This window comes from Bufo bufo, chromosome 2, assembly GCF_905171765.1.
Source record: "Bufo bufo chromosome 2, aBufBuf1.1, whole genome shotgun sequence".
NCBI lineage: Eukaryota > Metazoa > Chordata > Amphibia > Anura > Bufonidae > Bufo > Bufo bufo.
In genome coordinates, this window is record NC_053390.1 from 214,971,308 (window position 1) to 214,990,273 (window position 18,966).

Consider the following 18,966-nt stretch of genomic DNA (forward strand, 5'->3'; position numbering starts at 1 on the left):
TAAGGGCCAGCAGTTCCGTTCTGCAAAATACGAAATGCACACGGACGTCTTCTGTATTTTTTGTGGACCGCAAAATACATACGGTCATGTGCATGAGCCCTTAAATCGGGTGATCAGGTTGTTCTGCCACCACCCTAAAAAATTAAAAATCATCATTCTATGCAGCAGATCATACCATCTAAACTTATGGCAGGGGTGCCAGAGGCGGCACCCACGCCCTGAAAAAAGTCTAAGGCGTACCAATATGCCTTAGACCAGTGATGGCAAACCTTTTACAGACCGAGTGCCCAAACCGTAACACAAAACCCACTTGTTTATCGCAAACTGCCAACACACCAATTTACCCAGAATACTACAGCCCAATCTAGTATATCTTCCATGTACTTTATCATTTAGCTATAATATCCTGCCTACATTCAGTGCACTGCCTGTGCCGTTCATAGAGCGCCCTGCACTGATGAATGGCAGAAATGTCTAAGGCAGTGGTGGCGAACCTATGGCACGGGTGCCAGAGGCAGCACTCAGAGCCCTCCCTGTGGGCACCCACACGCTAGAAATAGTCTATGGTGTACCAATAGGTCTCAGACTTTCCCTGCCCTTCATCAGCACAGGGCGCACTATGAACAGCGCACTGAATGTAGGCAGGCTATTATAGCTAAATGATAAAGTACATGGAAGATATAGTAGATTGGTATCCAGGGTAAATTGCCGTGTTGGTACGGTACTTTGCGATAAATAAGTGGGGTTTGGGCACTTGGTCTGTAAAAGGTTCGTCTTCACTGACCTAAACAGTGATCTGCTGCCCAGGAGCAATGATTTTATATGGGGAGAAGTTGAGCGCACGTAAATCAAGGTGTCATCTCCTCTAACAACCAGCAAATTAATCGGGCACATTTAGTTCACTCCCGATAATTGCCTAATAGATGGGTCCATGTACAAGCACCTCTCCTCCATATGGTGAGAAACTGTGTGTGTGTGTTATATATATTTATTAAAGTGTGTGTGTGTGTGTGTGTGTGTGTGTGTGTGTGTGTGTGTGTGTGTGTGTGTGTGTGTGTTATATATATTTATTATCATATCTCTCTATCAGTGTGTGTAGCGCCGGTCATTTCACATGAGAGTCACCGGCTGCAGGTCATGGTACCTACCTTGGCCTAGAGAGCACGGCCAGCTTTCTCCTGAGCTCCTGATGTACACCGCTCGTTAAGGAAACACACTAATAGTAATAATAAGCCATCTGTATCTCTCACACACACACACGCACACACAGGGGCCGCAGCAATCCCGCCTACATCCGATACCGCACAGCCCGCCGCCAGCAGCACGGCTCAGTATTGTACCGACACTTCCTCCAGAAGGATATTCTCTGCCCGCAGCTGAACTACGGTCTCCTCGCATCGGGCGAGCTGCTCCTGAAAGCTACTGGACGCCCCCTCGCTGTCCTCGGCCTGGTCAAACCGTACGTGAACGGCCTGAGGAGCGGGCTCATCCTCCAACTGCTCAAACAGCTCGTTATCCCCGAAATCCACCTCCGCCATCTTCAGACCTCCAGTCTACGGACGTACCATAGAGTTAATAGCTGTTCCGCCAACGTCAAATACGTGACGCACACGTCGGCCATCTTTGTTTCTGGAATGAGACAGAAGACGAGTCGCACAGGGTGGAGAGATAGAAATCTGAGAGTTCGGCGGGGATTTATTACTATGGTGTAGCGAGGCATACTATTGTAACTAACAATCATTGCAGTTTAAGTTTATTGTTTATGACGTCCAATGTAGCTTACTGCCATATTTGTATAACTATAAGGGAGTTTTTTATTTATTGTTGGATTGAGTTGGGCGTCACTCAATATCGGGCAAACATATAGACAAGTTGGATTATATCAGAATAATTTTATAGCGTGTGTCACACTCAAAATATTTACAACATGTTGCATAAACCAATATACATTAAAAATAACACATATATTAAAACCTTGTAAAATGACTAAAAATCGATAGTACTGAGTCCCAGAGAGGGGCTGTTTAGCCGTGACTATTGTAAAATGTCCCCAAAATCTGTAATCCAGAGACAAATGCAACTATGCGTCACACAATTGGTGGAAAATCAAAAGTCATTTGCTTGGTAAATCTGCAAATTATACAGCAGTATTCAGATTTGTACTATATGTAAGGTACTTTACCGCTCGTATGCCTTGTACTATCGTCGGTCCGCTTGTACACCAGGATTTTTCAGTGTAATGCTCTGTTGTGAGCTGCAAGGACCTGTGGATAGAGTCTATGGATAGGGTTTCCCACGCCCTTGGATATTCGTTGTAGCGGTGCAGCTTGGTTTCACCGCTCCACACCACTGAGGAAGGGGCTCTTTTACCCCGAAACGCGTATGGTAATGACAGTGAGGGACTACTAAGAAAGAAACATCTATAACCACTTAAAGCAACTATGGAACAAATCATCTGCGCTAAAGAAATTTGAAAACCCCGCCTGGAATTGCAAGTCATCTGACCGCCCAGCAAACCACGTGGGACGCCACACAGGTCCTGGCAGGTCAGAGCGGTGAAACCAAGCTGCACCGCTACAACGAATATCCAAGGGCGTGGGAAACCCTATCCATAGACTCTATCCACAGGTCCTTGCAGCTCACAACAGAGCATTACACTGAAAAATCCTGGTGTACAAGCGGACCGACGATAGTACAAGGCATACGAGCGGTAAAGTACCTTACATATAGTACAAATCTGAATACTACTGTATAATTTGCAGATTTACCAAGCAAATGACTTTTGATTTTCCACCAATTGTGTGACGCATAGTTGCATTTGTCTCTGGATTACAGATTTTGGGGACATTTTACAATAGTCACGGCTAAACAGCCCCTCTCTGGGACTCAGTGCTATCGATTTTTAGTCATTTTACAACAGGCATCCTCAAACTGCGGCCCTCCAGCTGTTGTAAAACTACAACTCCCACAATGCCCTGCTGTAGGCTGATACCTGTAGGCTGTTCAGGCATGCTGGGAGTTGTAGTTTTGCAACAGCTGGAGGGCCGCAGTTTGAGGATGCCTGTTTTACAAGGTTTTAATATATGAGTTATTTTTAATGTATATTGGTTTATGCAACATGTTGTAAATATTTTGAGTGTGACACACTATAAAATTATTCTGATATAATCCAACTTGTCTATTTGTTTGCCCGATATTGAATGACGCCCAACTCAATCCAATTTCTTTTCATTCTATCAGCACTAGGGAGCGCTGTAGGGCAGTGCACCTTTCCATTAGTGGAACAGTGAGTGAGCCACCATTTTTTTGTATTTGCACTTTTTTGTATTTGCATTTTTTTTATTGTTCTATTGCCACCACATTAGGGATTTGTGTCACAAGAACTCTGAATAAAATTGTGTGCATGAACCATTTATTTCCCTTTTATGGATGCTTATTTCCTTCTTCTAACTTTATATATTTATGACATGTTGATACTGTCCGGTACGGTTACAGTGTGTCTAGTTATACACATAGACTTGTCTGCAGCTTTAATCTCCTCCCTTCTTCTAGCTGCTGTGGTGCTATGGTGTGCTCCACGCTCGGAGCGCATACATGATGATCATGTGTCCAGCACATGACCGGAAGCGGCCCGATGCGCTCCACGAATGGAACGCATCTAGAACCACGTGACTGGCAGGTGAGACCTAATATTGGAGGTCTAATTATAGTATGCCGTTTGGAGAGCGAATCATCCCTCCAGTTAGGAGGCATCTCCCCACATCTATTCGCCCCCTGTACGGCACTTTGGGTTCTGTACAAAACCCTGCGCTTGGTGGGTTCCATGGTTGAAGCGTTCACCCGAACTTCTGGCCATGTGACCGGAAGTGATTGCGGACTTCGCTCCGTTCATTGTAAGGACTCTACTTTTACTGATTGGGAATACATCCTTCTCTTTGTATCTAGACCCCGAAGTCAATATATTTTTCCTTTTATATATATCTAAAGCCATGCCACATGTAGTTTTCCTTCTATATGCGTTCCAAAACAAACTTCCGGTTTTGATAGTCACGTGACCGAAAGTGCACGCTGCATCATGTGGCACCATTTTCCCCTCTATTATGCAGTGGGTAAATATAGCCCTGTGAACATGTAACTGTTATGCCTATGTCTTGCTCCTGATGAAGGGGTGACCAGTACCCCGAAACGCGTTGAGCTTATCTGTAATAAAGAACTTCCTTGTTTCATACTGAGAGTCCATCGGGTCATCAATTTGGAGGACACAAAGGAATTTACCATTCTACATGCATCCTCAGCGGGGGAGGGTCTGGCGTCAAGTGTCTTGAGCTTATCTTGCGCTACCCTCCCTGGTGAAGTAAGTAACACGCAGAGTGTGTATACACCTTAAAGGGAACCTGTCACCTGGATTTTGGGTATAAAGCTAAGGACATGGGTTGCTAGATGGCCGCTAGCACATCCGCAATATCCAGTCCCCATAGCTCTGTGTGCTTTTATTGTGTAAAAAAAAAGATTTGATACGTATGCAAATTAACCTGAGAGGAGTCCTGTCCCTGAGATGAGTCAGGGACAGGACTCATCTCAGGATAATTTGCATTTGTATCAAATCGGTTTGAACCTGGGAATGGACGAGGTATTCACTGTCAAGGGATCATCATTCTGATAAAGGGATATTGTTTCTATCTTGGCCTTGAACCTGGTCACCATGAGATCAATCTCTGGTACTTTCCATTTCTTGGTGATCTGCTTGAAGATCTCTGGATTCAGAGACCATTCTCCTGGAACTGCAAGACTTGAGGGATCCTCTAATAAGTACAACAGACAGATTGATCATTTTGTCCATGTCATGATCCTTCCTACTTCCCTGAAAACGATTTCTGATCTGGCGCCACCCTGTTTGTTGATATAGAGCACTGATGTCATGTTGTCCACCCTTACATGGACTACTTCCCCTAGGTCTGCGGGGTGAGTGAGAGACAGCATATCCTATAGCTTTAGGGGTTGTCTCACTTCCACAAATGGCATTTATCATGTAGACATAGTTTAGGCTACTTTCACACTAGCGTTCGGGGGCTCCGCTTGTGAGCTCCATTTGAAGGGGCTCACAAGCGGCCCCGAACGCATCCGTACTGCCCTAATGCATTCTGAGTGGACGCGGATCCCCTGAGAATGCCTCAGTCTGGCAGCGTTCAGCCTCCGCTCAGCAAGCGGACACCTGAATGCTGCTTGCAGCGTTCGGGTGTCCGCCTGGCCGTGCGGAGGCGAGCGGATCCGTCCAGACTTACAATGTAAGTCAATGGGGATGGATCCGTTTGAAGATGACACCATATGGCTCAATCTTCAAACGGATCCGTCCCCCATTGACTTTCAATGTAAAGTCTGGAAGGATCCGTTCAGGCTACTTTCACACTTAGAATTTTTTTTAAACTATAATGCAGACGGATCCGTTCTGAACGGATCCAAACATCTGCATTATAGGAGCGGATCCGTCTGAGCAGACATCAGACGGCCCCGCTCTGAACGGTAGTGTGAAAGTAGCCTAATACAAGCACTTACTAATGTATTGTGATTCTCCATATTGCCTCCTTTGCTGGCTGGATTCATTTTTCCATTACGTTATACACTGCTCGTCTCCTATAGTGTGCTTGCACACATGGAAAGTGGTGGCCCAGAGAGGGGCAATGCGCATGCACAGCACCTCCCTTCCTAGCCTAACCCCTGGAAACGAGCAGTGTATAATGTAATGTAGAAATCAATCAAACCAGCAAAGGAAGCAATATGGACAATCACAATACATTAGTAAGTGCCTTGTATTAACTTTTTCTACATGATAGAGACATTCCCTATTATTTGCTTCTTTGAGGTTTGAAGACAAAGACTTCTCAAGGGGCTCCAAGAGCCTACGGACTGAATGCCCCTCCAAGTGTGATTCTCAACCCAGGTGAGACACTTTAGTAGTCAACAGAATCCAGAGAGGCTGGATGAAGGATCACCTATCTCTGAGATTTTCTTACCATCTGAGGGATGGGCGAGCTTGAAATTATAGGGTGCTCCATTCTCCAGCAGGAGGTCAGGAGAGAAATATCTCTAGGGAATCTATACCAAAAGTCTATCTGTATTCTTGATAGAAATACAAATAACTTTCCCATTCTAATTTATCACTTTAAATAGTCTTTTCTATTAATGGGAGTGAGAAAAATGCAGAATGCAAATGGAAGAAATCTATATTTTGCAGATCCATTGATTGTTGACTAAAATATGCATACAGTCGTGTGCATCAAGACTAAGGCAGGATTCAAACACAGCATTTTGCAGTAAATATAGGGGCTTTTTCTTAAAAAGACATTTATAAAAAAAAAAAAAAGGGCTTGAAACATGGCTTTTTTTATTTTTTTATTTATTTTTTTACAAGCATTTAAAACCCTTCAAAATTGTGTAAGAGCCCATTGACACATAAATTTCCTCTGGCATTTTTTAACACTTAAATGTTATAGAAACCACTTCCATACTACATGCAGTTTTTTTGTTTTTTTATGTAGTTTTTTTAAGTTATTTTCCATCTCCTCTATATGGAAAAACAGACGAAAAAGACACCATTCATACATTTGTTTTGAAAAAAAAAATTCCATTAAGGGCTTATTCACACGACCGTAGTTTGGTTCCGCATCCGAGCCGCATTTTTTGCCGCATTCACTTCAATGGGGCCGCAAAAGATGCGGACAGCACTCCATGTGCTGTCCGCATCCGTTGCTCTGTTCCGTAACCCCGCAAAAATTCTAAGTCATGTCATATTTTTGTCCATTTTGCGGACAAGAATAGGCATTTCTATAAAGGGCCATCCGTTCCGGAAAAATTGTGGAAGGCACACGGGCGGCATCCGTGTTTTGCGGATCTGCAATTTGCGGACTGCTAAACACGGCACGGTCGTGAGAACAAGCCCTTAGGCATATATGATTTCTTTGCCATTGTTTTAAAGGTAAAAGAACGGAAGAGGACATTTTTGTGTGTAGAAGCCCTTACACAAATTTTTGAAGTGTTTTTAAATGCCTGTAAAAAATGTTTTTCAAGCTATTTTTACAGCTTTTCCTAAAATGGATTGACAAAGACAACACTGCTTTAATATGCTGCATTTTATGGAAAAAAAGGCACCAAATTGAAAAAACTCAGTGGCCAAATATGCTTGTTTGTTGTGCGTTTCATATTTCCCATAAACTTTCAGCACATCTGGAGCTTCCCTTTTTCACAAAAGAAAAAAAAAAAGAAAACGCACCCCAAAACACCACAGAAAATGCAAAAGTGGAGAAAACAACAGCAAACACCCATGTATGAATCCTCCTTAATGCTGGCTGCAAACAGTGCAGATTTATGTGCAAAAAAGCTACACAAAAATGTACACTATTTATTGCATTTTTATGCAATTTTGCTGCAAATTTTATGTGGATTTTCGACAGAACGCACCCTTCCATTGAAAAGGGTGAAATCCGCACAAATAAATGTAACAACAATTGAAATGCTGCAGATTTCAAAATCTGCACAGCAGGTCAATATCATCACAGTGTACGTGAGATTTGTCTAATCTCCTACAGTTTGCTGGCACGTAATCCACGTAATCCACATTGTGTGCAAGTACCTTTGAGGCCTGTACACACAAATTTGGTCTTGTGTTTGTTCACTCCTAAAATGCCACATAAACTGCTTAAGTATGTTTCCATATCGCATGCGGTTTTTATGGTGCTTTTTCACTATAGAGAAGTAGATGTAAAAAACAGAGAAATTGGTATAATTTCTAATAGTCTGCGTTTTTAAAATAGCACCAGAGACCCCAAACAGCCACCTAATTATAGGGTTTCTGTCACCACAATTATCCCTATTAAACAGGCTGACATTATACATCTACAAATGTCAGCTGAATCTAATTGTGCTGTTCTTTTTCTTAGGCTACTTCCACACTCGCGTTTTGGGCGGATCCGTAATGGAGACTGATTGTGGTCTGTCGTCCGGTAGAGTAAATGCTGGGGTAACACCATCTTCCTGCCTGTGATCATTTTGAAGGGAGAAAGTTTGGTTGCCGCGCTTGGGGTGGCTCTGATGGCCATAAGAACCTAAGGCAACTTGACATCCCAGTCCTTACCGATTCATTGACAAACTTTTTTAAAATGTTCACAATGGATTGGTTGTAGCGTTCCACTCCCTGTTCTTCTGTTAGGTATTCATCAGGAATAAGTCCAATGACATCATTCTGAAATCCAAAAGTATAGTACTCCGAATTCATAGCTAGACCAATTACGAGTCCTTTTGCAGGGATATGTTATGGGGAGCCATGTTATGGATTAACATGTGCATCCTGATGGATGTTAATTATAGGAGTGGGTTTTAGCTTCAGGCCGAGTTGCTGCATCCGGTTGAACAAACAGATCAAAGCATCTGCGTTTTTCATATTTTGTCCCTTCTTCACTTGAATGGTAAGAAGAAATGGCTTGCACCCTTCAGGGATTTTAACCTCATCAGTAACCATTATACTTACGGCATAGGGCATCTGTTGTCCCCATCTTAAAGCTTGCTCTACATCCTGGAACCCCTCTGGGTCTCCCGGTAATCTGGAACATAGACTATTATTGATCAGATCAATTTGCACGGCAAATCGGTTTAGAAGGTCGTTACCTATATACATCTGATGCCGTGGTTCATTCAACACGACGAAAACGTGTTCTGTAGTCTTACTTCCTATGGAGATAGACAAAAGACATCTTGCAACCACATTATGACTCTGGAAATCTTCATCAAGATCATGAACCCAATGGTCCTGTGGAGAGGAACTTTTAATCATTTTAGGATTGGTGACTAGAGATGTCCCGAACTATTAGCCGGCGAACATAGCTTGTTCGCGTTCGCCGCGGCGGGCGAACATATGCGATGTTCGGTCCGCCCCCTATACATCATCATTGAGCAAACTTTGACCCTGTACCTCACAGTCAGCAGACACATTCCAGACAATCAGCATACCCTCCCTCCCAGACCCTCCCACCTCCTATCAAAAAGCAAGGACAGCATCCATCTTAGATTCATTCTGAAGCTGCAGTGTCACAAATTTATTTAAGTTGTAATCGCAATGCGATTAATACAGGTTATATTAATCGCATTGCGAATTTAACTTAGAGCTGGGTTCCTAATGGTTGTATTGCTAGAATATAACGAAGATTGAGAATATAGTGCTATATTCGTTATATTCGTCAAATATCTATTGAAGTCTATGGCGGTTCGCCCGTTCGCGAACATTTGCGTAAATTCGCGTTCGCCGTTCGTGAACGGAAAATTTAATGTTCGTGACATCTCTATTGGTGACCTGTTTTTGGAGTCCTAGGCTTATGCAGCTGGCTTCAGATTTCATATCCAACTTGGCATATTTCACCCGGGCTATATTGTTCACCTGTATGGGAATCAATAGATTGTCATTGACCTTTTCAATCCGTACCATGGATTGAGTATACTTGGCCAGGTCCGCGACTTCGTGATTTCCCCCTTCCAGAGAAATAGTCAATACATCATCATCCAAGGTTACCTTTTCGATTCTGTCCCTCTGGATGGTAATGATATGAGCGGCACCGTTGACAGCTTCCTTGGGCTTACCATTTTTCAGGATCGTGACATCTGGTGTTTGACTGTTCCTAAAATGAACTTCAACAGAGTTAGGCCTCTCTTCAATCACATCACAACCATGTTGGGTTTGTGCATTGCAAGAGTATTCATAGGCAATAGGTGCCTTCACCTGAGTCCAAACTGCTCCATTAATGAAGTCTATTATGGAACTCAATCTTTTCAGAAGGTCAATTCCTATTATCAGCTGATGATATGGAAGGTCCACAATCAGTGTGGGGTGTCTAATTGTCTTCTTGGCAATTTTAAATTTCAACCATTCTGTACCTTTTACCTGCAAAGCATTTCCACCTACACTTATTAAAGAGCCATCGAACGATTTCAATCTCGGTCTCTTTGCTGTTAAATCCAGAACTTGTTGGAAATAACTATGTGATAAGATAGTGGCCTGTAATCCTGTATCAATTAAACCCCTGATCGGCCCGATATGTTCTTCTTGAAGATAAGAATCCACAAAATATCGGCCTTCAACCTGAAATAAATCACATAGGAAGTTAGGGTGTTTATTCATTTCATGCTTTCTGAGACAGTGACCTCTGGTGACAGCGTCGCGACCTCTGGTGAATCCTTGACATCCCTGCTGCAAGAAGCAGGAGTAGTAGCCCCCACCTTTGGGAAAAAAACTGGACTATGTCACAGTTTATAGATGGTTCACAGCCTGACGTTGATATGATAGGATCACTTGTTGGAGAAGACACATGATTGCAGGGATCGACATGATTAGCCTGCAAGATAGATAACATATTAGACAACTCCTTCCTGGCCACAATTTTAGGGTCAGAAACGCTGCAAGGCAAAATAGGATTATAAATCAATTAGGATCCTCAACCACCTTGATAACCTTGCGTTGGCCTGGGCTCTGACCCTGCCCGGTCTGCTTTATGGGGCTTAGCTGGGACCTGGAGTTGCCCCTAAAAATGTTCAGGTTGGTTTCCTGGGGACCCCTGGGACAACTTACTTACGATGTCACTCAGCATGGCCACTTGTTCTGCCAACAGATCAAACCGATCGTTTGATTTGCGGTCCTGTGGCGCGCCTTGGCTATTGGTGGGTGACGTATTCCTAGATGAAGTAGAGGGTTCAGGCCTACCTTCCCTTTGTTGTCTGGGCCTGTTATTTCAGCGCCTGTATCCCTGGGGACCCCTATCGTAATAGGGACGGTAGTTAGATCTCCCAGCACCAGAATTATCCTCTTCTAACCCATTGAGGTTTTGGGGTTTTATCTGTTTGGGTCCTACCTGTTGTCGCTGGGCTTGTTGGACAGGTCCTGTAGATTGAGGGTACTTACGTGGCTGTGTTTCAAATCCCAAGCTAGGGTTTACCTTAGCTTCAGCTACATTTTGCTCTGGGGACTTTTTGAACCTCCTCTCACCTGTAGCATGGCACTCACTGATATTATACAACGAGGTGGCAGCAGTCACCAACCTATCCAAGGGAGCTTCAATATCAAGATCTCTAGCTAGGCTAAGCTTGATTTGGTTCAAATAATGATTGCCACTTTCTCTGGATTCACAACAAAAACTTTTGTATTTAAAGTAAAGTAAATTTATTAATAAAAGTAATCCTAATATAACAGAAAATTCCTAATAAAACCGGTAGTGAATAAAATTGTGTACACACCTAGATAAATCGGTACTAAAACAGAAGAATAAAAGCATTGAAAACAATCCCTGTATATTCAGAATAAAATATTCAGAATAAAATATTCGCAACAATAGGCATATACAACATTCTTGTATATTCAAAATATTATATTCGTAATAATAATCTTGTATCCCTTACAACATGCGATTATTGCAACAATGCTTCCACACTAAAATCCAGCCTCTGTTGGTCTATGTCCATAACAGAAACCGTTTTTTGCATGTCCTTGCATGCCACTTGTTTTTATAGCAATGGATGTATCCAATATAGATAATTCACAAAAAGTTCACGAACATTCTGGCTTTCAATAAATTAGCCTAGGTACATTTTAAAACAAGCTGCAATCCTTCTCCTGTTACGGCAAAATCCCCTTTATGCGCACTAACTTACAGTTTGTTGCTGAGGGATCTCAAATTGCAAGCCAGCTGTGGCGTCCCACGTGTCACGAAGCTTGAAGCGATCTTACCTCAGTGCGAAGTTTCTGTTTGCTCTCGTACGCTTGGGGATGGTATCAGCTGGGTGCCGTGATTATTCGTAAGCCGTGCAGCAGTAGTAATCGCAGGTACAGATTTTTCTTCGAAATTGCGGAGCGCTCCGATGTATTGTAAATTCCTGGTATACAGTCACATAAAAGTTCGGGGGTCCTCCTCTACCAGACGCATTTCGGGACTTTCTCTGGTCCCTTCTTCAGTGGTTAAGCCTCCATACTGTCCATGCAGGTATTTAAACCTTAGGTCACATGTGTTTTAAAGTTGTCTAAAAACTATGGGCTGGAATCAGTTCTGATATACCCTCTATTCAGACATTCTTATACAGATAGGCTATGATCCAATGTCATCAGTCCATAGAGTATATTAAATATCTCATAGATATACAGTGGAAACATGCTGCCTATCAGCTCATTTGCGTTATCATATTCCAGAGCAATATATGTATTAATATATCTAGAAATATAAATATATATAGAGATAAAAAAAATATAAGAATAAAAAGTGAAAATATAAATAAAAACAATATGAGCAAAGAGAGTAAGGATATTGTGTATACATCATACATCTCCATAGTAATTCTATAATTTCTTATGGTTTTCATGCGATATTGTTGCGTTTGTTTTTTTTATGCGTTTTTTATGCGTTTTTTCATGCGTTTTCTCTATATATTTGTAAAGCAATACAAAGATATATAGGTGCGTTTTTTATGTGCAAAATTAATATGTTTTCTTATGTAGTTAATACTGTCAGAATTCATGTATGTACAACGCAATTTTTGAGGTCAATAAATAAATCGATATAAACAATTCGGTAAGGAAAATTCCACAGATAAGAATTCAATGGATAAAAAATATATAAAAGATTTTTCATAAATTTGATAAAATTCGATAAACTATTTGATAAAAATCAATTCTATGGAGAAAACACAATTATATTGAGAAAACACAATTCTATAGAGTGAGTGGGCGGGGGCCTCTTGCCAACGGGCAACTGCGGCAACATCTTAATTATCACTGCGGTAACCCATCGGCGAAGGGCACCCGCCCTGAATCTACAGGAACCTAAACACTTCCAATTCTGCATTCAAACGTTCAGGTGTTATAGAGTTAAATTCAAAGATTCGTTTTGATTCAAGCCTGGACATTTTGCTAATATGATCATCCCCCCCCCCCCCCAATGCCTTTCTACCTTTTCCAAAGCTGCGTATTTTATTCCAGTTGGATCTCTATTGTGCATAAGTTTAAAATGTTTAGATAATGTGTGTTTTTCATATCCACTTTTTATGTTATTCACATGTTCTGAGATCCGCTTTTTTAGAGTTCTCTTGGTCCTTCCAACATACTGCTTGTTGCAAGAACATTGTATGACGTAAATTACGTTGGTGGAATCACAGGTTAAACAGTCCTTGATTGTGTGTAAATTGGTGCTGGAGGTCGCTTTTATCTTTTTGGGGAAAAGACGTAATATTACAGTTTGTACATTTTCCACATCTAAAAAAAAAACTGTAGATTTCACCCACTGGTGTATGGGATTGTGTTTTCGTTTTACTGGCTTGATTGAGGGGGCTACTTTCAGGCCCAAATTCAGAGCTTTTGTGAAGGTAATTGATGGGTTATCTGACATCATTGAACCTATAACTTTATCTTTCTTGACATAATGCCAATGTCTCTGAATTATTTTATGGATCTCCCTATATTGTGAGTTATACGATAAGATCATACGCATAACATTATCAAGATCTCTTGGGGGTTTTATCTCATCTTTAAAGCAATCCTTTCTCTTCATGTCCCTTACCTTAGTCAATGCATTGTCTATTATGTTAGTTGGATATTTTTTCACCAGAAATTGCTGTTTCATTATTACTGCCTCTTTTTCAAAATATACTTCCCTAGTGCAGTTTCTCTTAATACGTCTAAATTGTCCCAGGGGCACATTTGATAACCATTTTGGTAAATGGCAGCTAGTGTGTATTATATAGCTGTTCTTGATAACTTCCTTCTGGTATGTATTGCAGATCAGGTATCTGTTGTCCACCCAAATCTGCAAGTCCAAGAACTCCACGACCGAGTCACTCACATTAGACACAAAACGTAGGTTTTTTGTGTTGATATTCAGTTCTCCTAAAAAAAAATTGAAGCTCATTTTTCTCCCTTCTGCCATATAAAGAAAATGTTGTCTATGTACCGTTGCCAGAGCACTAGACCTGCCCCCAGCTTGGGAGTAATGATGTCCTTTTCCCAGTCCGCCATAAATAAATTGGTGTAGCTGGGGGCAAATCTGGTGCCCATGGCAGTCCCCTGGGTCTGGAGAAAAAGATCTGTATTGAAATAAAAATAGTTGTGCGTTAAGATAAACGGAACCCCTTCCACTATATAGTCTATTTGTTCCAAAGGTAACCTTTCCTTTTCTATCAGTCTTCTTTTCATTGTTTCCATGCCTTGTTTATGATCAATTATGGTGTATAACGAATGTACATCAAGTGTCCCAATTAACCAATGTGGTTCCACTTGCATATTCTCAACCATTTTAATTATCTGTGTTGTATCTTTGATGTATGATTTCATTTTCTTAACTGCTGGCTGTAGAAGTCTATCAATATACTGTGATAAATTTGAGGTTAGGGAACTAATGCTGGATACTATTGGACGGCCTGGTGGATTCAACGGATCTTTGTGTAATTTTAGTAAATAGTAAAATATCGGGAGTCTTTGTTGTGTATCTAATATAAATGATACCTCTTTTGCAGTATTGAACTAATTCTAGATAGTATTTTTTCGTTGGATCACTAGTTAATTTCACATAGGTCGTGGTATCCATTAGCTGACGTCTAGATTCGGTGTTGTATTTATCCGTATCGAGGATTACCACTGCTCCGCCTTTATCGGCAGGGTGAATGGTGATTCCCACCTGTTCCTGCAGTTCTCTAATCGCTTCCATTTCAGATTTGGTAAGATTGTTTCTATTATGTCTAGGTGTGTCCCTCAATATTCTAATATCATGTTCCACACAGTGTCGAAATGTCTCCAGTTCCTGGCTGATTTCCTGCCTAGGATAATTCTTGGATCTACTTTTCAGGTCAGTATGTTGGAAATGGTCACTTTTTCCCATTTGTTCACCTAATACGATGTTTTTTTTATGAAATATTTGTTACGACAAATTTTTCTCAGGAATTTTTCCACACCTATATGGGTGTTAAATTTGTTCAATTTTTGTGTAGGGACAAATTTCAGACCCTTATTCAATAGATTTGTTTGTGCTGAAGTGAGTGTGATAGTGCTCAGATTAACTATTTGATTATTAACCTGACTCGTGTTTTCTACAGATTGTAGTTTCTTCCTATTTGTTCCTCCTCTCCGTATCTTTCTCTTCCCCTTTCGTGTCTGTGAGCTACATATTGGTAACTCTGTGAGTGATCGTTCAGTGTTTGATATGACCTTTTCATTGTGTGTGGTATTTCGTGTTTCTGATGTGTTCTGTGATGTCTCTCCTGAGACATCATTGTAATGGTGAGATGTCTGTGGTTCTATCTGACGTGTCCTCCCAGATGATTGGGGTGCTCTTCGACGGGTATGTGCTCTGTGATGTGGAGGAGTTTTGTCTAAAAAAGGTTAATTCATCAAAGTTTCAGATCTATTGGATGTCGGTATTGTATATTTGTATTTTGTTCTTGTATTGTTCCCCTGTTCTTCATCTCTATATTCATTTCTTAATTCCCTTGTGTCTTCATTTGTCTGTTGATCAGATTCCTCTTCTATTCCTAGATTCCCCTTTCCCTTACCATTAATTCTAAAAATAATAATAATTTTGCTTATAATTTCCTGTTCCGTTTAATCCAAACTCTTACATATCCTTTGTTGCCAAATCTCAACATCCCCATTTTTTTTGCCATTTTCTCAATTTTTTCTTTTATTATGTTGATTTGGTTGGTGACCTTATTTTTATAATTAAGTTCACTAACGCTAATGACTGTGTATGTAATAAATCGTCCCATTCTCTGTTAAACTGATCATTGCATAAATCTTGTGCTGGGATCTTTTTTAGACAGAGTCCCTTTGGGACCTTTCCATATTCTATATATTGTTTGAGGGACTGAATTTCCCACCTTTGTTTTTACTGCTTAATTAATAAGGATTCCAACCCTCTGAATATTTCTGCTGATGATTGTTCTTCCAGTATTTCTCCATGGAACTCTACATCAAATTTAAATGTTTCCACTCTTAGGCTGGGTTCACACCGGAGCGTTCTGAAAGGAACGCTCTGTATGCGCATACAGAGACAAGCAAACACACATTGTCGCGCGTTCCCGAAAGTCTATGTACGGGAACGCGCGACAAACGCCCGAAAAAACGCTAATGTACTTGTTTGAGCGTCGGGCGTTTTACAGCACGATCGTACGCGCTGTAAAACGCCCAGGTGAGAACCATTCCCATAGGGAAGCATTGGTTTCTCCTTGTTGAGCGTTTTACAGCGCGTAGGAACGCGCTGTAAAAACGCTCAGGTGTGAACTGAGCCTTAGTCATTTATTTTCAATGTGACTCCAGATATCCATATTTGGTGAGCAGGGAGCACTACCCAATTGGGTGAATAGCAGTATAATGGAATGGAATGAATAGGGTGGCTCACCTGTTCACCAGCAGGATGCAGGTGAACAAATCAGTATGGTTCACCCAAACCCACAGTTTAAAATAGTTCAAATAATGATTAGCACTCTCTCTGGATTCACAACAAAAGCTTTTGTACTTGAAATAAAGTCAATTTAATAATAAAAGCAATCCCAATAGAACTGTAATTCCTAATAAAACCGGTACTTAATAAAATTGTGTACGCACTGTAAGAAGGAACAAGGGGCCGTCATTGATGGAAGATACGTGTCACCGAGGTTCTGTCATGGTGGGGAGTGGGGGAAATCCCCCACCGTGCGGTGTCAAAGGGTAAAAGGAGATCAGCCTGGCCAAAAGGAGTAATAAGGGAGCAGGTCACCTCCTACAGCGTCCCTAATCCTCTCCCTGACTCCTCACCGTATGAGCGGACCCCGATGGTAGGACAACTCATACTCAGGATTCCTAGAGACCCTAAGTCGCCCTGGTAATCCCTCACCAAGGAGCAGGGAAGAGACGACCTGTTCATCCCAGTCATAGAGGAACAGGAGTCTCTATCTGAGGCCAGGCTGCAAGGAGAGGGGAACACATACAGCATAAGGAGATGGCAGGTAAGCGAAACCAATAACACACTTACCTGCCACAGACACACTGACTGGAACCCGTGCACTAGTGCTGCTGTCCACACCAACAATAAAGGACACAGCACACACCACAAACCACACAGGAACCCAGGACACCCATAGCTGCAATAAACATGAGACAGGGGAATGTCTAACAAACATGCTGGACACCAAACACCACCAGACATGTAACACTAAACTAGACATACAAACACCCTGAACATAACCCACTCCATACAAATAGGGACAGGAAGGGAAGGAGACACCGGGATGACATTGTGTTCCCCTCTCCTTGCAGCCTGGCCTCAGATAGAGACTCCTGTTCCTCCATGACTGGGATGAACAGGTCGTCTCTTCCCTGCTCCTTGGTGAGGGATTACCAGGGCGACTCAGGGTCTCTAGGAATCCTGAGTATGAGTCGTCCTACCATCGGGGTCCGCTTATACGGTGAGGAGTCAGGGAGAGGATTAGGGACGCTGTAGGAGGTGACCTGCTCCCTTATTACTCCTTTTAGCCAGGCTGATCCCCTTTTACCGTTTGATACCGCACGGTGGGGGATTTCCCCCACTCCCCACTGTGACAGTATGACCACAAGGGTGGCCCTCATTGGACAGATGGAACACCCTGGTCTGGAGCAGAGCTCCAGCACAACGACAGCTGAAGTACAACTGACTCCAGCTAGGGAGCCACAGGGGATAAAACGCTAGTGACCACACCCAGTATAGGGGGTTAACCCTTACAGCACCAGAGAGAGGGAGGCTACAACTTAAAGGGGAAGTGCACACACAAGCATACTGTGAGAGAAGGATTTATTATTTTATACATATATAATTAGAACATTCTGTAGTACACATTTTTGTCCACTAGATGGCCGCAAACCATATGTATGAGAAGGTCAATAAGGGAGGGGGAAGAGGGGATTACTGAAACCACTCCTATCAGGTTAAGGAGCCAATAGTCTCTTCTTAAGGAACACCCCTTTTGTGATGTCATGTCTGCTATTTAAGTGAATGTACTGTGAATAAAGGGGGCTCTTCTACCATGGCTCAGGGAAGAAAAGAAGATGCTTTCATGAAACCACCTAGTGTCTGGTCTCATTATAAAGCAGTATGGTGTACACATACTTATTCTTCTAATTAATTTGGCACCACACAAAGAAGAAGGAGAAGCGCATGAATTGCGCTAACAAAATGGCGCCGAGCGTGGGGCAGACAGCTTGCGTAACTTCCGATTCAAACGCCACGAGAGCGACTTAAACGGAACCATCAGACGAGATCACATGCCGGCAAGGTAAGAAAGCTTTATTTCTTACAAATCTCCTCTGTAACTTCCGCTTTTGTGGGTTCTCAAGAGTTGAATTGGTGTTATCGCGATAGAAGGGTTCAAATTATAGCTGATCTGTCTGTTAGAAAGTACCTGTTGAAATATTCCTTCTTTGTGTGGTAGAACATGCTGGAACTAAACGGAAGTTGTTAGACAGCTGAGTCGGATATCCTGTGACGTAGAATTGGATCCCAGCCCAAGATTCTGACGAGAATCTGGAGAAAAGGGTTAATACCAATTGTCATAGGCAATTGGAAGTTATTAAGATTTTGTATCCCGGTGAATTGACTAGGGGTCTTCACTTTGAGAGATTGTGGGTTCAATACTATTATATCATTTGAGCTTTGTGCAACTGCGCTTAAGTTTGTATGTTCGGTGGCGATTACTTATAGTAATCGGATTCCGTTTGAGCTTTGTGCAACTACGCTTAAGTTTGCGGGTTTGATAAGTGGCAATTGTTTGAGCTTCGTGTAACTACAATAATGGGAAATTCGAATGTTACAGGACAGAGTAAAGAGATATTAACCACCTCCGGACCGCCTAACGCAGGATTGCGTTCCGGAGGTGGCAGCGCTGGGCAGAGTCACGCATATACGCGTCATCTCGCGAGACGCGAGATTTCGCTCAAAGCCGGCC

At 42.1% G+C, this 18,966-nt stretch overlaps 1 protein-coding gene across 1 annotated transcript in view; it reads right to left on the minus strand.

Moving 5' to 3' along the window:
* The window catches only part of ZCCHC8 (zinc finger CCHC-type containing 8), a 38,242-nt gene extending 36,678 nt beyond the window's left edge, over positions 1 to 1,564 (minus strand). Inside the window, exons 1-2 of the mRNA XM_040416165.1 lie at positions 1,364 to 1,564; positions 1,149 to 1,191 (exon numbers count right to left, since the gene is read on the minus strand). Of these exons, the coding sequence (XP_040272099.1) occupies positions 1,149 to 1,191; positions 1,364 to 1,538 (218 nt within the window). The 5' untranslated portion in view covers positions 1,539 to 1,564. The remainder of the gene's footprint in view (positions 1 to 1,148; positions 1,192 to 1,363) is intronic.
* Between the last annotated feature and the right edge of the window lie 17,402 nt (positions 1,565 to 18,966).